The sequence below is a fragment of the Gadus morhua genome, chromosome 2 (assembly GCF_902167405.1).
Source record: "Gadus morhua chromosome 2, gadMor3.0, whole genome shotgun sequence".
NCBI lineage: Eukaryota > Metazoa > Chordata > Actinopteri > Gadiformes > Gadidae > Gadus > Gadus morhua.
Genome location: NC_044049.1, coordinates 28148402 through 28170694, shown reverse-complemented (window position 1 = coordinate 28170694; position 22293 = coordinate 28148402). Strand labels below are relative to the sequence as shown.

At 43.1% G+C, this 22293-nt stretch overlaps 2 protein-coding genes across 5 annotated transcripts in view; both read right to left on the bottom strand.

Moving 5' to 3' along the window:
* Nucleotides 1-1972: 1972 nt before the first annotated feature.
* Nucleotides 1973-11080, bottom strand: dnase1 (deoxyribonuclease I). Of its 2 annotated transcripts, none has more exons than XM_030349984.1 (9): nt 10928-11080; nt 9953-10091; nt 8773-8861; nt 8197-8277; nt 7979-8094; nt 6349-6458; nt 5597-5751; nt 5239-5332; nt 1973-2723 (listed from the first exon to the last, which is right to left on the bottom strand). In XM_030349984.1, exons 2-9 carry the CDS (start codon nt 10088-10090, stop codon nt 2310-2312), a joined length of 1197 nt encoding a protein of 398 aa, XP_030205844.1. In that variant the 5' UTR covers nt 10091; nt 10928-11080; the 3' UTR covers nt 1973-2309. The 2 variants fall into 2 exon arrangements, with proteins under 2 accessions (XP_030205844.1, XP_030205841.1); XM_030349981.1 differs by having other exon boundaries at nt 9953-10120; nt 10928-11078.
* Nucleotides 11081-12127: 1047 nt separating this feature from the next.
* The window catches only part of arhgdig (Rho GDP dissociation inhibitor (GDI) gamma), a 15080-nt gene continuing 4914 nt past the window's right edge, over nt 12128-22293 (bottom strand). Inside the window, exons 2-7 of one of the 3 annotated variants that reach the window (XR_003974627.1) lie at nt 22286-22293; nt 21645-21728; nt 16548-16624; nt 15262-15325; nt 13744-14026; nt 12128-13590 (exon numbers count right to left, since the gene is read on the bottom strand). The exon at nt 22286-22293 is cut by the window's right edge and continues 169 nt beyond it. Coding sequence is in view for 1 of the 3 variants with exons in the window: in XM_030348020.1 (XP_030203880.1) it covers nt 13827-14026; nt 15262-15325; nt 16548-16624; nt 21645-21728; nt 22286-22293 (433 nt within the window). In the remaining 2 variants the exon portion in view is untranslated. Of the gene's footprint in view, nt 14027-15261; nt 15326-16547; nt 16625-21644; nt 21729-22285 lie in introns of all 3 variants that reach the window. The other 2 variants (XR_003974628.1, XM_030348020.1) reach the window with 2 other exon arrangements.

Genomic DNA, 22293 nt, shown 5'->3' with positions numbered 1-22293 from the left:
TACACACAAACACACAAACTAAACTCACGTACACAGACTACACACAAAGTCCTTCTCCCACATGTAGGCAGACTCCTCCCCCTTACCCTGTAGGCAGACTCCTCCCCCTAACCCTCACCCTGTAGACAGACTCCTCCCCCTAACCCTCACCCTGTAGGCAGACTCCTCCCCCTAACCCTCACCCTGTAGGCAGACTCCTCCCCCCTAACCCTCACCCTTTAGGCAGACTCCTCCCCCCTAACCCTAACCCTGTAGGCAGACTCCTCCCCCTAACCCTAAGCCTGACTGACAGGTGACTGGAAGTTCAGCTGTTAGGATCCAGGGAGAAGAGGAGGGGGGATTTGACGAAGCCTTTAGGGGATATGGTGGTCCCCGTGTCAGAGACATGGACCTTCAGCCCTAACCCAAGCCCTAACCATCAGGACCTTCAGCCCTAACCCCAACCTCCACCCCGGCAGGGGCAGCTGGGAGAGCTAGTCTTGCAGCAGGCCCGGGAGGATGGTGTTTAAGGATGGTGGTGATGTTGAAGGGTGATGGTGTTGAAGGGTGGTGGTGCTGAAGGGTGATGGTGTTGAAGGGTGATGGTGTTGAAGGAGGATGGTGTTGAAGGGTGATGGTGTTTAAGGGTGATGGTGTTGAAGGGGGGTGATGGTGTTGAAGGGTGGTGGTGCTGAAGGATGATGGTGCTGAAGGAGGATGGTGTTGAAGGAGGATGGTGTTTAAGGCTGATGGTGTTTAAGGCTGATGGTGTTGAAGGGTGATGGTGTTTAAGGAGGATGGTGTTTAAGGCTGATGGTGTTGAAGGGTGATGGTGTTTAAGGCTGATGGTGTTTAAGGCTGATGGTGTTGAAGGAGGATGGTGTTGAAGGGTGGTGGTGTTGAAGGAGGATGGTGTTGAAGGGTGGTGGTGTTGAAGGAGGATGGTGTTGAAGGAGGATGGTGTTGAAGGGTGGTGGTGTTGAAGGAGGATGGTGTTTAAGGCTGATGGTGTTTAAGGCTGATGGTGTTGAAGGGTGATGGTGTTTAAGGAGGATGGTGTTTAAGGCTGATGGTGTTTAAGGCTGATGGTGTTTAAGGCTGATGGTGTTTAAGGCTGATGGTGTTGAAGGGTGGTGGTGCTGAATGATGATGGTGTTGAAGGGTGGTGGTGTTGAAGGGTGGTGGTGTTGAAGGGTGGTGGTGTTGAAGGGTGGTGGTGTTGAAGGGTGGTGGTGTTGAAGGGTGGTGGTGTTGAAGGGTGGTGGTGTTGAAGGGTGATGGTGTTTAAGGCTGATGGTGTTTAAGGCTGATGGTGTTTAAGGCTGATGGTGTTGAAGGAGGATGGTGTTGAAGGGTGGTGGTGTTGAAGGGTGATGGTGTTGAAGGGTGGTGGTGTTTAAGGCTGATGGTGTTTAAGGCTGATGGTGTTTAAGGCTGATGGTGTTGAAGGCTGATGGTGTTGAAGGAGGATGGTGTTTAAGGCTGATGGTGTTTAAGGCTGATGGTGTTTAAGGCTGATGGTGTTGAAGGATGATGGTGTTCAATGCGTAGATTCCTGCAACTTGTTGGATGAGGCTTGAGTCTGAATGGTCCTCACTGCTCCACTGAAGCCAAAAGGAGCCAAAGGAGCTCCACGTTTATCTGCTTTATGAGTTGCTATTCCAAAGCTGTACCAGACTCCTGCATCCAGGTCCGCCTCTTTCTGCGGGAGTGAAGCTAACGTGACTCGAGTCTTGCTGCTACCAGCTTTCTCAAACTCTTCCGACCCAGCTTGTGCAGCTTCTAAAAGTCAAGCGACCTTAGAGATCTTTTGAAAGTGAGTCTTCGTACTGCAATAATTCCTCCCGCTGTCTTTTCATTACACTTTTCCACTATTTGATCTCTCAGCATGTTTGCTCTCAAAGCACTGACAGACAGTAAGTATAGACGGATTCCTGTTTTTGACTAAGACTCGGTCTAAACTTGGTTTATCTTTGTTGTTAATTAGTCTTGCTTTGAATTTGTTCTTTAATTTTATTGCGATGTAATCAACAACACTATACAATTTTTTTAATAACTATGTAATCGGTTATTGCATGTATTTATGTTCCGAAGAAATTTCCATGAATTACTGATAGTGTGGTTGTGTAAGAATAGGCTTATTGAAGAGGCAAATCATTCAATGTTGTCCTACCAACCATTGGCCCAACCCAGCGACCGTTTAATAAAGTTTACATCCAACTTTATTTAAGTCAAGCTACTCATGGCATTGTGAATTGACATGAGTTCTTCCTTAATGGCCGAAACAACCTTTAAACCATCAGCTTAAAGTTCGTCCAGTGCTGCAGGGCTCAGGCAGACGGAGGGCCGGACGGAGGGCCGGATGGAGGTCCAGACGGAGGGCCAGACGGAGGGCCGGACGGAGGGCCGGACGGAGGGCCGGACGGAGGGCCGGAGGGAGGGCCGGACGGAGGTCCAGACGGAGGGCCGGACGGAGGTCCAGACGGAGGGCCGGACGGAGGGCCGGACGGAGGGCCGGAGGGAGGGCCGGACGGAGGGCCGGACGGAGGTCCAGACGGAGGGCCGGACGGAGGGCCGGACGGAGGGCCGGAGGGAGGGCCGGACGGAGGGCCGGACGGAGGGCCGGAGGGAGGGCCGGACGGAGGGCCGGACGGAGGTCCAGACGGAGGGCCGGACGGAGGGCCGGACGGAGGGCCGGCGGTCAGCCTCACCTCCACAGGATAATGGTCGCTCACGGCCAAGGTCTAAGGCACAGATGGTTTGGTCAAGCAGCACGTCTGTCAATTATCATTTTAAGATTAATATTTTATGCTCCAGAGAGATAAACAATGTATTGAATTAGGTTTGCGTCCTCGTCTCCAGACATATACCTCAACAGTGGCCCAGGAGACGGTAAAGGGTTTAGTTTACTCTGTATTGTCGGGTCACTTACCATCTGATACGCATTAAAACAAGTCATAGAAACGCATATTTTTCCAAATACTAACCGTTACCATTCTTTCCTCTGATATCAAATCTAAATATCGGCGGGATTAAAAATGGATTTTCCAACATCTACAAATTGATCAGATGAAACAAAACAGTTTCACTACTGCGTTCAAATAATCGTATGTTTTCTACAAGTCCACCTTGTATACATCCAGCACGGACAATGTGTGCAGCCACAAACATTGTACAGACCTGCCAGGGCTAAAATAACTTGTTGCTGTAATGAAAGCTACCTGTTACAGAACATATGGATCTGTTAGAAGAACATGTTCAAGTTAAAGCCCAGCGAGTGTGTGGAGAACAATCTGTAGGCAGCAGCAGCACGCACACCGCCCAGCCTTAGAGGAGGTGATAAACACCACAAACACTGAGGAATGTACAGCTTCACAGACTTACTGACAGAGTTGATCATACATGACAAATCTAGATTTGAATGTAAAATACTGAGATCAAGATGGGGACCAAAGCTGCCCGTAGAGTTTAAATATTTATTAGTTTGTGAAAATGATATGCAGTCCCATAAATAAAAGTCTCTATATAATTGTTATATTATATTTCTTACCCTAACCCTAGCTCCATGGAGGGAATAGCGAACGTCCTCTTGGCCTGATGTGCTTGCTGTTGTGTGTGCCTAACTATGCACTTGTGTGTGCATGATGCGTCCGTTTGGATTGTTGGTCGTGCAAGTCCTCAGAAATGAAATCTGCAAGATGCGATACATCCATGAAAGGAAGGGGCAGTATTGGGATGTGGGGAGGTCAGGGTTCAGCAGCGACAACATTGGCAGAAAGAAGCACATAGTGTCGCTCTTTCTGCCAGTCGTCAATGTTGTTGAGAGGCTGTATAACACAGGCAGCCAAAGTAGTCCTACCAGGTCCTTCCCCTGGAATACCCATCCAGATCTGTATTCAAACTCCACGCCGTCACTGTCACCCTTCCCATCAAGCTCTACATCATGTGATCTATCGTCCACCAGTTTCCTTCTGCAACTTCTTGGATGGATGCCCTCCTCAGCTGCTCCCCAGGACAATGATGGTACTCATTGTCCTGGGCGACTTAACACCCTCTGGATTAATAGGCATTTCTACCAACTTCATCCTAAAACTCTGCCCTTCTCCTCTGAGCCACAGGGCTGATAACTAATCATTCTGCAGTACCTCAGCTCTCTCCATAACCCTGCTTCGTTTACATCACAGTCATTTTTTCTTGCTTTCTCTCTCCCCTTGAAGTTCTCCCCCTCCCTCCTCCATACTCTTAATGCTTCCACCACCCGCCGGAACATGGAAGAACCTGAAACCTGAAACTGAATAGTTACGTCTAACTATGTTCCTGCCCTCTTGACCTGATCCCTCCTCCCTTCTCCAAGCCGTCTCGAGTGACATTCTTCCATTCCTCACCACCCTCACCAACTCCTCCCCACTTTAGGCCTTATTCCAGCGTCCTTATAGACTGCTAGAATCAAGCCGTTCTTTAAGACACCAATCCCTTGTTTCATTCCTTTCTAAAACTCTGGAACCTGCCATCTCTAATCTACAGCCCTCCTATCTCTCACAAATCAACCTGCTTGACCCTTACCAGTCAGGCATAACACTGCAAACTCAACTGAGACATTCAAATAATGTCACCTATCACCTTCCTCGCGGTGATAGGGTAGCTCCGTGCCGCCAGAGCCTTGTCGGTTCTAATTCGACTCAACCTTTCCGCGGCCTTCGACACCCTAAACCACCAGATCCTTCTCGCCACTCCTGCCGAACTCAGGTCGCTTACTCTGCACTATCCTGGTCCGCATCTTACCTGACGATTCGCACCGATCAGCTCACATGGAATGGCTCCTTGTCAAACCCTGCACTCTCGTCACTGGTGTCCCTCAAGGCTCTGTACTGGGACACCTTCTATTCTCCCTAGATCCATCGGCTCAAATGGTCACATGGTTTCTCCTATCATTGCTACACTGACTATTCGACCATTCCTCTACTCCTCTTCTTGCCAGCGCGAGACTGCCAGCACATGGACTTATTGGTCACGGTCGACGACATTGCGGTATCTCCATCACAAACCGGGAGGAACCTTGGTGACAATCAGCTATGCTGCACCGCAAACATTACCGTGGTGGCCCCTCCTGCTGATTTGCGATTCGATTGCTACAACTCGCTCATAGCTTTTCGTTTAAGAAGGTATGGAAGTAGGGGGAGTAGAGGTGGAACTCCGACTCACCCCTGATCGATGGCATACCTGCTGCCTTGGTTATAAAGACAGTGAGGGAAATCTCACCAGGCTGTGGCTGAGGTGGAGGTCCACCATATAGTTATAGACCGCAGCACTACCGAGTACCACTCTTTTCAGCATGTCCGCTGTGGCCACAATCCTAAAGAGGAACAACATGGCAAAGTTTTTTCCTAGGTTTGAGCTACTTGCACTTGAAGAGCCAATTATTATTGGTGTGTCTCCACTATTTCAAGAAAATCTTTTACTTCTTTTGTTGATACTTTTATAAAGTATCAATAGCTAGTTGTGTCCATGCATAAAGTGTATTGTTGATTTCAATGCTTTACAGGAATCAGTCTTTAACAATAGCACTGTCAATGATCATAATGTCCTCTCACCTTGAGTGTCTGTGGGTGTTAAGTACCTGTCATAGGGGCAGTTGCTCTGAGACACGGTGGTGTCCACATCATTTGAGATGAGCCACTGGAAGCTCTTATCGGTGAAAAGGCGAATCGTCTCCCAGTCTTTGCCCGTAACGTAGCTGCAGCCTGTATTGAAGTCGCCCAGGAGCAGGATATCCTACAGGGTAGATCAATAAAGGTGATGTAGGTAAGGTTTTAGAGCTACATGTTTGCGAATATGTTTTTACAGTTGAATTCTCCTGCCTCTGTATAGCCAGATGAAGGATTTTAGACATCACATGCTTATTTCACGCTTATTTATTTTCTTTCTAAACCTAACCCTAACCCTGTCAATCATGTTGATTTTGATTTGGTTGTTATTTGGAAATCGTGCTCTTTTTTTTCTTGTAAACGTGATAATATGACTTCAACATGGGGACAATCAACCGAGTAATCTATGGCAGTTTGTCACTATTAGTAAAATAATAGCATCATTTCGAATTCCTATGTCTCTGCCAACCAGTTTATAAACGTGAAAGCCAACAATCAACAATCAATACATTCCGAAACAAATAAGTGGATTGAACATGGCTACTAAGGGGGGGGGGGGGGGGGGGGGGGGGTACAGTTCATAGATTGAATCCGTTCATTGGCTATCTTAACTTTTATTTTTTAAGGATGGTGGTTTTGAACCTATCTTTGGGTGGAGGGCTTCAGGGATTCTTAAAAAGTTTGCAATTGGTGCATGGTGTAGCCTACGACGAGTAGTACACACGTCAGTGTGCCATCGAGTGCGGACATCGTTCACCACATCGTAGAGGGCGTCCACCTCTTTGATGGCCCAGTCGGGTGAGGTGTGCTGAGGGATCAGGACAAAGCTCCCACCTGCTCACACAAAACACAATCTGCAATCAGGACTAGAAGCCACTTGAGTGTTAATCCAGTCAACAAAAATGTAATTTGGCCAGAGGTGGGAGTACCTCACATGTGCAAGTCACAAACAAGTCAAAAGTATTAAACCAAGTAATCATGAAAGGATGAGTTTATAGTAGGGATGGGCACGAGTAGCAAATTCCAAACTCGAGTGATCGACGGAATTCTTCGAGGATCAATCGATTAGATTCGATTAAACACTTGTTTAATCGAATCTATTTTTAGAATGCAACGCATCTGCAGTAGGAATAGGCCTAATGGTGAACGGCAATATTACCAACCAAACCTGTAATGCTTATTCTCCATCAAAACAGTCAGAGTTATCAGAGTAATCATTATTTATTTTTGCAAACGTTCAAAACACATTTTCCTTACAAAAATAAATATGCGTCTCACAACAAGATTTAAATCACGTCGAACCAAGGCCTGTAACGGTTTAAAAAAAACAAAAACAAAACAAGTAGCCTAACCATTGCAAATAATTTAAAGCTGCAAATAAAACGGCAGCAAATGGACTATGGAAATACTCAGCGGTGTGACCTTCTCTACACGGCCGGGATTACACACGCGTCTTGCGGCGGTGAAAATAGCCGACACACTTGGTTGCTGCAGGTCTGCTTTCCCGAACTCACCGTTGTGTTTCAGGAGCATATGTTGCCGCATAGTACTTGTAGTACTCTGGTAGCTCGATTTCGCTTGGCATATTTTAGATTTCACCTTATGATCTCCTATTTCTTTAAAGTATTTCAATTCTTCGCTACGCTTGGCTTGACAAGCCATCTCTTAACTTTTTGAATTCTGGCGTGCCTGCACACGGCACGGCACGCGCCACACAGAGATTTGATACATTTCATTGCTTTGTGTCCACGGCATGCGTTAGTGGCGCTGCACAGAAAATGTATACATTTGCTTCAGAAAACTTTGTTTGGGTGTATATGTAAACTCGAGTTTGCCTGTCCACCAACCGAGTTCATTTGTAACGAGGAGTACTCGAGCAATCGATTCCTCACGCTCATCCCTAGTTTATAGTCAACATTAACGAAAACTGCAGCTGCGTGCTTACAATTTATAAATCATACAGATATTTGACGATAGTGGCAATCAATAACAAGCCTAACTATTGATAACAATAGCAAGCAGCGCTCTGAAATGATAACAGCTCCAGGGCTTCAAGTGGAAAGAAAAGTGACCTCATCTTTGAATGATTCTTTTACAGCCTTCACTCGATGTTCGATCAATTTTGAGTGTTACTTGTAGACATGTGCTTTGTTTAAAGATTAAGAAATTAACCAATCATGTTTAAAAAACAAAATGTAACTTATTCATATCTTGAAAGATGAGAATATATTCAAGTCATCTGTTTCAAATCTAAGTCAAGTGTCAAGCCATTAATACCAAGTGAAAGTTGAATCTTATCTATGTTAGTCAAGCAAGTCCCATGTACTCAAGTCCCGCAATAATCCATGACATACCGCTGTTTCTGGAAGAGAACATGACAACAAAAGGTTCTCTATTGAAGATGTCTGTACCACATGGCTCACAGCCATCATCGTATGTGTAGTTCTTCACTACGGAGACAGTATCCTCCCTGGAAATAACACACATTAGCATTGGATCAATGTCAGAATATTCAACCTAACTGCATGATAATCAAGTCCTATTAATAGAACATGATAAGATGTAGTCCTACCTGTAGAGGAAAAGGTATCTCTCCTTGTACGTGCTGCGACCCAAAGGTTCACTCACTATGTAGCTGTACTGGCCTGGCCCCCTGGTTACACACAGTCAGTACACAGTCAGGCACATTGTAGCTGTACTGGCCTGGCCCCCTGGTTACACACAGTCAGCACACAGTCAGGCACATTGTAGCTGTACTGGCCTGGCCCCCTGGTTACACACAGTCAGCACACAGTCAGCACACAGTCAGGCACATTGTAGCTGTACTGGCCTGGCCCCCTGGTTACACACAGTCAGCACACAGTCAGCACACAGTCAGGCACATTGTAGCTGTACTGGCCTGCCCCCTGGTTACACACAGTCAGCACACAGTCAGCACACAGTCAGGCACATTGTAGCTGTACTGGCCTGCCCCCTGGTTACACACAGTCAGCACACAGTCAGGCACATTGTAGCTGTACTGGCCTGCCCACTGGTTACACACAGTCAGCACACAGTCAGCACACAGTCAGGCACATTTCACCTTAAGAGACAACATAGAGGCATGTGCTTTTGTATCTGAAAGAAAAGATGAATGAGTTTCCATTACTGGTTCACGTGATCCATGAGGAGTTTGGTTGCAGACAGATCACTGTCTCTGACTTCCTGGATGAGAAGGATGTCATAGCGATGGACAATCTAAGAGCAATTAATAAGAAGGGAAAGGTATGTTAATATCAAGCTGGACTCTAAAGTGGTATACAGTTACATAGCTCAGACTTAAACCAGTGGGATGGAACGAGTATTGAAGGAATTATTCATATTTATACCACATCATTTGAAAATACTTGACCCTTATTGGTCAACAACATCCAAAGTGTGCACTATGTTTCAATAACGGGTCACGTCTGCCTGTTAACCAACCTACGCTCAAACATTATCAACCCCATTCAGGGACTACACATGAAAAATAGTTTGTATAACTAAATCTGGTACATGTACATGTCATATGCAACATGTACATTGTCGTCGTTGAATAAAAAAACAATGTTTATGATGCAACCAATATCTAATCATTGTTTGTAACTGTGGTTTAAGGGGGTTTAACCTATTTCTTATTCGCACTGGTAGAAAAAGAATGAAGGAAAGAAGATCATTTATTTTATGCAACATCCACAAAGACAGTAATAGTTAGTATTAATTACAGTTAGTTTTAGTATAGTATGGTACTACTATAGTAGTATAGTAGTACTAAATAGTTAGTGTAGATAGTAGTTAGTTATACTAAGTAGTAGTTATTTTCGATAGTAAGTTATACTAAATAGTAGTTAGTGTAGTTAGTAGTTAGTTATACTAAATAGTAGTTAGTGTAGTTAGTAGTTAGTTAAACTAAATAGTAGTTAGTGTAGTAAGTAGTTAGTTAAACTAAATAGTAGTTAGTGTAGTTAGTTATATTAAATAGTAGTTAGTGTAGTTAGTAGTTAGTTAAACTAAATAGTAGTTAGTGTAGTTAGTTATATTAAATAGTAGTTAGTGTAGTTAGTAGTTAGTGAAACTAAATAGTAGTTAGTGTAGTTAGTTATATTAAATAGTAGTTTGTGTAGTTAGTAGTTAGTTATACTAAATAGTAGTTAGTGTAATTATTTATATTAAATAGTAGTTAGTGTAGTTAGTTCTATTAAATAGTAGTTATTGTAGTTAGTAGTTAGTTAAACTAAATAGTAGTTAGTTATATTAAATAGTAGTTATTGTAGTTCGTAGTTAGTTATACTAAATAGTAGTTAGTGTACTGTGCTTATGATGTCCATCAGGGTGGAGTTGGACGCCTTTTTGTCCCCAAAGGATTTGATGTTGAAGGCCCCCAGAAAGAGCGAGGTCCCGATCTGCAGCAGGGCCCAGAGCAGACCCCCGGTGAAGAGCGCACGCATCCTGAGAGAGGAGTGACGGTATAGATCACACTGAGAGGGGAGGGTAAGAGGGGGAGTCAGTGGGGTAAGAGAATGCAGTCGCACTGGGGCTTATATGGATCCCTTCTTCTTTGGAGAATGTACTCCAAAAATGCAAAATCAACAGATAAAGAGCCAAGGGGCGTTTTCTCTCCCTGCTGCTGCCCTTGGCATTACGTTGCTGTGCTTCCAATAGCTGTTTGGTTTGCTACTGCCTGCTGAGGTTAGCTGGCCGTATTGTTAGGGGCTGTGTCTGTACTTGTGGCCAGGGGCAGCGCTTCACCATACTGTATTGGAGCCTGGCATTCATGACACCTGTACATAATCATACTAATAGGTTGCATAGTCATATTTATGCTAATTCAGGTCAATCATTACAAAATAAATTTGCCTGTGGTAACATTTCAAGCTATCAGGTTGTGGCCATACCTGTGATAGCCCGGTCATGTAAGCAGCACTATGCTGTGCATATGCTCGGAATGGCTACTGCTTCGACAATAGTTGGTCAAATTATCAAATATTTTACATGAAATATATTTTTCAACATGATAATCTAAACATTTCAATAATAAATACTTATTTACTCATTGCATCTCGTTATTTCATTTACATAATAGATCTTATTAATTTTTCACCAAAATATTTATTATTGAATACATTTAAAAATAATTACAAGATCTGTATTCTGATGTATCGGAAAAGTAGCTCAATAAAACAAAAAATAGGTTATAGTAAAATAGGAGATGCAAATCAACCAAAGATACCAAAATTCAAAGCTGATCGTGTAATTTTGTCCAAATTTTAAACTGCCCAACTAACCTGCCGGAATATTCCTGGAAGAAAGCAAAGCAATGGTGAGCGAACGGCCCAATATATTAGTCTTCCTGTCAGTCAAGGGTGTGGCTTATTGCTAGCAAATCATTATGTGTCCTTATGTTGACAGTATCCCAGGGGTAGCGAGCACTGGGCTGATGTTGTCCTCCATGCGGTCTTTAATTCAGCAGGTACAGTTGGCAGAGTAGCCGTGGGGGGAGTGTGTGGATGTTGGGGACAGCTGAGGTAAGGGGTGAAATGAGGTACGGGGGGAGGCCTTGAAAGTCCTCTACAGATACTAATCTTAGCATCAATTGAACTGGGTTATTTTCATGGTCTTCAAAGTGAAAAATCATTCAAAATAATGAAGTGATCAGCCAAAAGTCGTATTAGTCAAATTTGTGTTTCGTAACTAAAATGAATCACTACATGATTTGCAAATACCCACATATCCAAACTGTGTAACGTAATTAAAATGTTGACTTTCCTAAGAAAAACAGGCTCTATATTCAGCTGAGTAGGCTAGCTGATACGCATGGGAACGGGACCACTTGGTCTGAGAAGGTGATAACGATATTTAGACAGTGTTTGGATTTTTCAGAAGTCTGCGTTTCTAAGCTTTGAATCATATACTCGATACGGCAAGGAGAATTGTTTAAAAACTAATATTTTTGTGCAACAAAAACACATTCACAAAATGTAATTATAAAATGTTATTATTGTAAAACATTGAAATGATAAACAAATGTATTGCAGTATAATCTGAAATATTTAGCAGGTAAACAAACATAAAATATGTTATATTGTGTGTGTCCGCAGTTTTTGAATAGATTTAATATTTACCACTACAGTAAAAGATTTACAATATGTAATGTATAAACATCAACTAGGCTATTAACAAAAGGATGTAGATCTGCCATCAACTGACTGTCATGTAAGAAAGGTTCATGGTGAGAAAAGTTTAAATTCACACAATATTTATTATGTTTCCCCCTAACTCTGACACTCAGAAGTCCACCTAATGGGTTATGGTTATGGTTATTGAAACCCTAACCTTCCCCTCCTGACACTAAGACAGACCCCCTAATGGGTTAGGGTTATGTAACCCTAACCTTAACCCTTCCCTCCTGACCCTCAGAAGACAACCAAATGGGTTAGGGTTATGGAACCCCGATCCCACCCACAGGTCGATGGTGCTGAAACAAGTTACCATTTGGTCATTCAAATCTTTATTAAAAGAAACATGATACTTGACTCGATTTAACACATTTTTAAACGCAGCGCATTTTAACAGGCAGGGAGTCCTACGGTCAGACAGCTTCGATGTTTTCTTCTTTATGTCCACCACTCTGCTATATATAAACCCTACAGATACTTTGGATACATTCATTTGTGTTCATATTTATTCTTCTTTTTCAATCATTTTAAAACACAACAAATTTTACTTTTATTTTAGGAAAGTGGTAAGAAAAAATGAAGAAACTCTTGATATATCATGCAACATCCAACAAACCAACAATTATTATTCCTAGAGCGTCAGCCATCTTAATTGCATTTCAGTGCTCAATATCATAATCAGTGAAAATTACAATATTATTTCCAAAGTTTGTACACCCTATTTATTCTCTATATTTTAAAAGTTGTTGGACTAAAGCATCATGAACCATCTACCATATTCACTAATACCTTACTTAACTCAATACATGTGTCATTATATTCATTGGTCTTTGAAATACCTGTTGAATTTAGCAGGGTTCTTTCTTATAATGTTATGCTCTTTTCAACTGAGGAAAAATCTCATCCATGCAACTCTGTCGACAGCATATAACACGAACATGACCTTTGGGGACAATGATGTGTTTAAGGTTGATGATATTGAATGCCCTTTCATTGTAAATTCAAAAAAATCATCATGTTTTTGAAATCATCATGATTTGATCATACAAATTTAACTGCTTTGTTAAATCTATGATAAGAAAATTATGCAACAAAACATGAATATTTTATGAATCAGACTACTGGGCAGTAGGGCTGACTGTAGAGTCATGACTGAACCATGGGCTTCCAAACCTAACCTAAGTTCAACAAAGTTAGACAGCAGGTAGATAGTTATTTTGTATTGCATAAACCAATGTGCTCCTCCTAATGCAGGATGAGGGGGGGAACTGTACTACATCTCAGTGGATGTCTTCTCTCTGCTTAAGGTTCTAACAGCGTGGATGTGATGCCCCTCTGCTCCACCCTAACAACCCCGTCGCCCCCAATCCTGTTAGATAGGTTTCCTAGTTAGTTGCTTATATTTGTTTAGAGTTAATATGTGTTGCCAGCCTGACAGAAAACATAAGGGAGGGGCAGGAAGCAACAATAGTGAGGAAGAGTAGTCTGCAAATCAATTTTTGTTACATATTAGGACTACATTAGTGACTAAATATTAAATCCGTCCACATTAGCAGTGTCATTGGAGCCATTCAATAAATGTAGCTTACCCACTTAAAACCATGTATCAGACCCTGTATTACAATGTATTACTTCATATGAACTTTAAAGAGCATGAATTCCAAAATAATATGAGTAGCACGACTCTTTATGGAAGTCAGGTTTACCACACGCCTGAGAGAATACGTCCGCCATCCTCCACCGCGGCCTAGGACTGCAATGCACAGGTCTGACTAGGGAGGGTCAAAGGAAAAGAGGATTTAGAAACGCTAACAATGAAAGAACTGCAGGCTGTGTTACATGTGAGGAGATAGCGTGGTTGTTAAGCTCAATATATGTTGATGTTTTCTCTTTTATTCATGAATTAAACAAATAATCCACCTTACATTAGTCACAGACCTCAACAGATCTGGTCCAACAGGAAGCATAAACCAAGAGCATGATGAAGAATTAGAGACAGAGGTTGAGGCTAGCCGCTCCAGTCCTTCTTGATGTTCAGGTTCCACTCCCAGGACTGGTGGTCCGTCTTGTCGTCATCTGTGAAGTGAGACTTGATGTGGTAGCTGCCACGGACCATCATGCCTTTGGGCGCTTCTTCTACAGGGCTGATGAACTCGTGTTCCTCAGCCTGGGGAGGGTAGCTGCCGACCATGAACACCGACCTGTTCACTGAAACCACACACACAACAATGTTTCAAACCACACACAACCATGTATCGAACCACACACACAACCATGTATCAAACCACACACACAACCATGTATCAAACCACACACACAACCATGTATCAAACCACACACACAACCATGTATCAAACCACACACACAACCATGTATCACACACAACCATGTATCAAACCACACACACAACCATGTATCACACACAACCATGTATCATACCACACACACAACCATGCATCAAACCTGTTCGGATCGGGCTTGATATCATCCTGCATTTTCACAATCTCTGTGAGACGTAGTGACTGTGGTGTGCAGTTTACATGCTTAATAATGAAGCAGGGTCTGAGCTAAGCAAGAGATTTGCAACGATTCTGTGAGGGATTCATTCTGGACGATAACTTATCAACTTATAACTTATCTATTAACTTATAACTTATCTGTTTTTCATCCAGATGGAATGTAGCAACACTGCCTCCAGAGTGGGATGTGTTGTTTACATCTCTCAGACAACTGACCAGTAGGGCCGAGATCGTTTATTGGCCTGTGGCATGTGCCACCGCGACCACTGACATACCATGGCGTATGCCGTTCAGGAACGGTAACTGCCGTTCTGAAACGGTAACTGCCGTTCAAGGTGGAACGGCATGCCGTTCTGGAACGGTAACTGCCGTTCCCAATAATGGTATGCGACACCAGCACGGTCCGCCTCCTCGCTACAATTTCAAGAAAGTATTGCCAACTGTTCCGACGTGCTTCGACAAAGCAAAATTTAAACTACAACCTCACCACCCTTTTAAATCAAATCCACTTTTAAATCTCAATTTGAAGTTTGATTCAAACGTTGATAATGACCATTAATAATCATTGAATTTATATAGCGCTTTTAAAGTCCCCAAAGTGCTATACAGTGAAGGGGGGGACCTCACTAACCACCACCAGTGTGTAGCACCCACTTGGGCGATGCACGGCAGGCAATCTGCCCCAGAACGCTCACCACACACCAGCTATGAAAAACATAGACTGCACCTACAGAGTGAGCTGGACGCTGCGGCATAGCGCTACCCTTTGGGCCAGTATTTCATGTTTGCCTTACATAATAAAATACAATTCATCTCTAGAACTTCCAGTTCAAGGTATTTTATTACCCAGAATTGAAATTGAGAAAACCTGTGATAACTGGCAACTAATAGTATTAGTACCCTCCTATTAAACAGTGAACTTACCCCTCACTCCTGTCCTGTATGTCACATAGACATACTTCAGGCCAGCCACAATGTCTCTGTTCACCTGGGGAACACAAATTATGTTAGGTGACCATGTCTACAAATTATGTTCTTCATGTTTCAAGATGTTTATTCCAAGAATATCCCTCCCACTTCGATTATCAGAGATGATTCCAGCATAGTCATTTTTGAGTTTACACACACAAATACATATGTATACTATTCCCTCCCTCCCCCCCCCCCCCCCCCCCCCCACCCCACACACACACAAATACACCCACACACACACACACACACACACACACACACACACACACACACACACACACACACACACACACACACACACACACTAATATACACACACACAAACACACATAGCTGAATCAACATAATGCAGTACCATTGTCCCACCAGAAGGAGGCGTCACAGTACAGTTTAATACATTGACTGAGTGTGTGTCTGTGTGCGTTCGAAGGATAACTTACAACAAACACACACGCACACACACGCACTGACACAGTGACCTTTCCACCGAATACCAGCAGTTATTCAAAATGCTAAAATAATTTCATTCATAGACTACACTACTAAAATTTAGTCAATGAATTCGACTAATTGTGTCATTTTGCCTCCTAACCTCCTTTTGCACAGTTTGCATAAAATCTGTAATATTAAAGAATCCCTCAAACATGCTTGTTATCCTAAACAAATCCAAATTCATGTAAAAAAGAAAAGAAAAGTGTAGTCACTGTTAACTCCTAGAAAGGTCTGTTCTGCACGCAGAATACAGAAAGCACGTTACTGTTGTCATAGCAAAAATGTCCTTGAAATGTGATCAGTATCACTAGGATATTCAACAAATGATTCATGTTGCCATTTATTTCATGTTAATTAACTTGTAAATGTTGTTTTAGGTCTTCAAGTATACGGACAACCGTTATTTATTTATATCAAGCCACCATTTTGGCCACATCGAATGACTGCTATGAGACTAAAGGATAAATATCCTCATCAGAAAGCCAATACTATTGATTTTCCTGTATACCTCCATTCTTCATCCAGTATTTCTCTGGACCTTACCATGAGAAAACCCTCTCTCTCTAGGTATAGCCTTGGGAAACAGGATGCTAGGATTATTATTCCTGCTCTATTGTTTAACATGTGGGACACTGGGACAAGACCGCCTTTTAGACAGACAGAGGGACAGACAGGCAGACAAAGAGACAGACAGACAGACAGACAGACAGACAGACAGACAGACAGACAGACAGACAGACAGGTACCTTGAAGTGTATCTTCACCCTGTACTCCACTCCCTCCTTCAGGGTGAAGCATTGCTTCTTCTGGGTCTCCAAGTCTCCTGGACAATGACATCATCATGAGGATCATTACCTCACTGTGTCAACCCTCTCCTGGACAATGACATCATCATGAGGATCATTACCTCACTGTGTCAACCCTCTCCTGGACAATGACATCATCATGAGGATCATTACCTCACTGTGTCAACCCTCTCCTGGACAATGACATCATCATGAGGATCATTACCTCACTGTGTCAACCCTCTCCTTGACAATGACATCATCATGAGGATCATTACCTCACTGTGTCAACCCTCTCCTGGACAATGACATCATCATGAGGATCATTACCTCACTGTGTCAACCCTCTCCTGGACAATGACATCATCATGAGGATCATTACCTCACTGTGTCAACCCTCTCCTTGACAATGACATCATCATGAGGATCATTACCTCACTGTGTCAACCCTCTCCTGGACAATGACATCATCATGAGGATCATTACCTCACTGTGTCAACCCTCTCCTTGACAATGACATCATCATGAGGATCATTACCTCAACCAATGAGCCCAAGGCCCTTATTTATTTTTAGCATGAGCATGATAACATTAGCCTATCGTCTGTTAGTCTAGCTATTTTACCTCATGAGAAAGTAGTATTCGTAAATAGATACAGTAAATGCTATATAGTATGCTGTTTAAATGCGTATATATATATATATATATATATATATATATATATACATATATATATATAGACGTTTGCAGAGTGATTTCTAGGCGCTCTGGAGTCTGTCCATGAGACTATGAGAACAGAGGTTAATCCAGCCAGCAGCAGTCAGAGGCTCATTGGCTCATCTCTCATTCCTCCACATCGGGAAACAGCAGCAGAGTGCTTCACTAATGTTCAGAGCGAGACAGTGACCAACCAAACGTATCTATAAACAAATGTTCTGAGTGACCATACCGAACGATTGAATAAACATACGTCATAGTAACAAAAATAATAAAATGCACACTATGCATCAAACGAGGGGAAGGGGGAAGATAGGTGTTTATTGTGTCTTTCATTCATTCTTTAGCAACTGACCCTGTTATCCTGGGGTCACAATGCCTCCCTCTACTGCTCCTCCCTGCCCATCTCCTCCCTTCTCCCCTTGCCTCGCTCCTCCCCTCTCCTCCCCAACTCTCTCCCTTCCCTCTTCTCTCCCCTCCCCTCAAATAATGTTTTGTGTTGGTCCTGATTCTCTGCCCTCTAAACCCGTTCTGAAGGCAGGTGTTGGAAGCGACCATGGGAATGGCTTCAGGTCATTTGGGAAACTGAAATTGCATTACCACGCAAAATAGAAAAAGATAATATGCAAAATTGTTTGCAATAAACATGAAGCTATTATTTTAGTGCAATTGTTTATATATTGCATTGCCATCCATCAGCTGTGAGTGGGCTGCTGCGCCTGCATGTGTGTTAGACACTTTTAGACGGCAATGGGCTCATTCCAAATCAGAGCACCCTGTTTGGGTTTGGGGATACCCCAACCCTAACCCTGTTATCCATCCCTCCTTTCATCACAGGTGTTTTCATGCTGCACTCCTTAATGGTGGAGTAGTGAGGGAGTGGAGAGGACGTTGTTTTGGTCTCTTCTGCCCTCTCCGCTCTCTCTCACTTTAGAGCTCTCATTCCTATCTACTGCAGCTGCTCTGTGGACAAATACGCGCTTGCTATATTTCACTCATTTCCTGTAGTTACATTTCATATACCTCATCCTAAATTGTTGATCCAAATCAAAGGAGGGGGTGAGACTGAGTGCAATACTGCTGGGTCACGCTGAGGAAGGCCTTGCCCAGCAGAACATAAAGTAAACAATGACTGTGCGCAGGAGAACGATATGTTAATGACCACACACTCTGCTCTTCGCCGTGGAGAGGCTTTGGGCAGCTGGCCACATCCTACAGAATAAGGGTGTTGAGCCAGGCCAGTGGTGTAGAGCGACCGGCACTACTCAGAGGCTACTCATGCTGCTGTGGAATGCACCGCCTGTCACACTGAGTGTGGGAAGGGATTCTAAAGAATATTGGATGAGGGGGGGCACTCTTGCGAACGCCAACATTTCTTTCCGCCAATTTATTCTCAACCATGGCCGAGATAACCACCACTACGAATCTTTATTTGTGGAAGTACCAGAGACGTTGGAGACGCCGTCGTTAAGGCTTTGTATATTATATTATCTAGGTATTATCGAGCATCTGGAGTCCACAAACGGCAACAATCCCTTTCGCCTCCATGTTGCGGATGGCTCTGGACTTCAGGGAGTGAACAAGGACTGCCTTTCACGACCTAGCATCACGCGAAATTCCCGGAAAAGTTCTCACCACACGTGAATTGTTCGCTCATCTAGAATCACATTAAATCCGTGAGAACCAGGTCTTTCACTTGTAGGGTTGTGGGTTAGGGTTAGGGTTAGCTAACCCTCAGGGTGAGTGTCAGTGTAGCTAACCCTCAGGGTTAGCTAACCCTCACCCACGACCCTAACCCATGTTTGGTGTGACCGCAGCTTAATGCAGACCATTATGACATACTTTATTTTAATACATTTTAATAACTTGATTAAATTACTTTTTCTCTTTAAAGTTGATTGGACCATTTGCGGGATCTAGCGACCATGTCGTCCCAAAGTTGCCTCAGCTCAATCGTTCATTTCATTAGGCCGAAGAGTTCATCATGAGTAGACTCATGTGGGGTTAGTTAGTTGGTTTCATGGCTTTAGGTCAAAAGCGTCAGGAGATATGCTTGCATGCATTTATAACAAATTATTACGTATTTTAGTGGTGTACTAAGAACCTAATAACGTGATAACAATCGCTTACGTCCCTTATTTTTGTTGTACACAGCATTCTCTGTCACTATTTTATACTTACCGATGTCCTCTTTCCCTCTTTCCACACATGCAGTAATCGAGTATAGATTGAGACTTAACGGTGTGCATTGTGTATAATGAGGTCTGTAATGCGTTAGCCCAGGGATGCTAAATGCATTCCATGCTGCATGCTGGAGCCGTCTGGCTATCTCAGCGCAACCCGATCCGGCAGAACCATTACACTGCTCTCAGGGTGGGAGGGCTGATGGTTTCATTTCCATTTTAAATGGGCCCTGCTTTTAAAATCCTACCATCTGCGAATAGTACTTGAATATACAGTAAATAATACCTATCGTTGTTAGTTCTTTAAGATGAGATGAGAATGTAGGTATTATGTACATGTAATACAAACAATATTTCTTCGGGAGTTGGGTGTTTCCTTATACGGTTAGGGCTAGCAACTTCATTCATCATCAACCAGCTGTTTAAACCATAACCCATCAACCAGCTGTTTAAACCATAACCCTAACCCATCAACCAGCTGTTTAAACCATAACCCATCAAACAGCTGTTTAAACCATAACCCATCAACCAGCTGTTTAAACCATAACCCTAACCCATCAACCAGCTGTTTAAACCATAACCCATCAAACAGCTGTTTAAACCCTAACCCATTAACCAGCTGTTTAAACCATAACCCTAACCCATCAACCAGCTGTTTAAACCCTAACCCATCAACCAGCTGTTTAAACCCTAACCCATCAACCAGCTGTTTAAACCATAACCCATCAACCAGCTGTTTAAACCATAACCCATCAACCAGCTGTTTAAACCATAACCCATTAACCAGCTGTTTAAACCCTAACCCATCAACCAGCTGTTTAAACCATAACCCTAACCCATCAACCAGCTGTTTAAACCATAACCCTAACCCATCAACCAGCTGTTTTAACCATAACCCATCAACCAGCTGTTTAAACCCTAACCCATCAACCAGCTGTTTAAACCCTAACCCATCAACCAGCTGTTTAAACCATAACCCATCAACCAGCTGTTTAAACCCTAACCCATCAACCAGCTGTTTAAACCATAACCCATCAAACAGCTGTTTAAACCATAACCCATCAACCAGCTGTTTAAACCATAACCCATCAAACAGCTGTTTAAACCATAACCCATCAACCAGCTGTTTAAACCTTAACCCATCAACCAGCTGTTTAAACCATAACCCATCAACCAGCTGTTTAAACCATAACCCATCAACCAGCTGTTTAAACCCTAACCCATCAACCAGCTGTTTAAACCATAACCCATCAACCAGCTGTTTAAACCATAACCCATCAACCAGCTGTTTAAACCATAACCCATCAACCAGCTGTTTAAACCATAACCCATCAACCAGCTGTTTAAACCCTAACCCATCAACCAGCTGTTTAAACCATAACCCATCAACCAGCTGTTTAAACCATAACCCATCAACCAGCTGTTTAAACCATAACCCATCAACCAGCTGTTTCAACCCTAACCCATCAACCAGCTGTTTAAACCATAACCCTAACCCATTAACCAGCTGTTTAAACCATAACCCTAACCCATCAACCAGCTGTTTAAACCATAACCCTAACCCATCAACCAGCTGTTTCAACCCTAACCCATCAAACAGCTGTTTAAACCCTAACTCATCAACCAGCTGTTTAAACCATAACCCTAACCCATCAACCAGCTGTTTAAACCCTAACCCATCAACCAGCTGTTTAAACCCTAACCCATCAACCAGCTGTTTAAACCATAACCCTAACCCATCAACCAGCTGTTTAAACCATAACCCATCAACCAGCTGTTTAAACCATAACCCTATCCCATCAACCAGCTGTTTAAACCCTAACCCATCAACCAGCTGTTTAAACCATAACCCATCAACCAGCTGTTTCAACCCTAACCCATCAACCAGCTGTTTAAACCATAACCCATCAACCAGCTGTTTAAACCATAACCCATCAATCAGCTGTTTAAACCATAACCCATCAACCAGCTGTTTCAACCCTAACCCATCAACCAGCTGTTTAAACCATAACCCTATCCCATCAACCAGCTGTTACTCAGCCATTCAATAGTAAGTACTCCCTTCCTCTAACCCTAACCCTGGGATTGGGACCACCGTGTTTGAGTTCTAAAGGGGCTGGATCCAGCATGTTGGGTGCATTGTGAGGAGGTGTGCTACCTGTGAGCTCCATGCTGATTGGCTGCTGGGCCTGGTCACTCAACAGGGTGAGGCGGGTCACCTGGACGTTGGGGAGGGAGGGGTCTGGGGAGGAAGGACACCTATTGATTAGACCATTTCATTGACTTAGTGATTGATTGATTCTTTATGGTAAGAAAGTAATTCCTTCAAAGCGATTAGAAAAATATGAATAATAGATACATATATCAAACATAGATGTGTCATACACCAATTTCGTGTAACTGTCACTATACTACATATACTGGGAATAACTCTTAAATCACAAGCCAAGCCTTTCTATAACACTGCATTAAAAAATATAACTATATTATATATTCAGTTGATACATATCACAGTGAGTGTATGAGGTCCGCTCATATGGGCTGATACCGTCATGGGGACAAGCAGCGCTCCTCTGAAACGTATTAGTGTGTGTGTGTGTGTGTGTGTGTGTGTGTGTGTGTGTGTGTGTGTGTGTGTGTGTGTGTGTGCGTGTGCGTGTGCGTGTGTTTCTGTGTGTGTCTCAATGCTTTTTGTGCAAAAATCACTCGATGCATTTGTCTAAACCCAGGTCTAAATCCCAGGTCTAAACCCAGGTCTTAGCCCAGGTCTAAAGCCAGGTCTAAAGCCATGTGCAGTACCTCCCACA

Bases quoted from the DNA above. Each gene is read 5' to 3' on its own strand.
- dnase1 (XM_030349984.1), bottom strand. From the start codon at position 10,090: ATGCGTGCGCTCTTCACCGGGGGTCTGCTCTGGGCCCTGCTGCAGATC. The intron at 8,095-8,196 runs GTAGGACTACAT...TGTTATTTCCAG, and splicing joins AGATACCTTTTCCTCTACAG to GGAGGATACTGTCTCCGTAG. The intron at 6,459-7,978 runs GTATGTCATGGA...TTGTGTGAGCAG, and splicing joins GTTCTCTTCCAGAAACAGCG to GTGGGAGCTTTGTCCTGATC.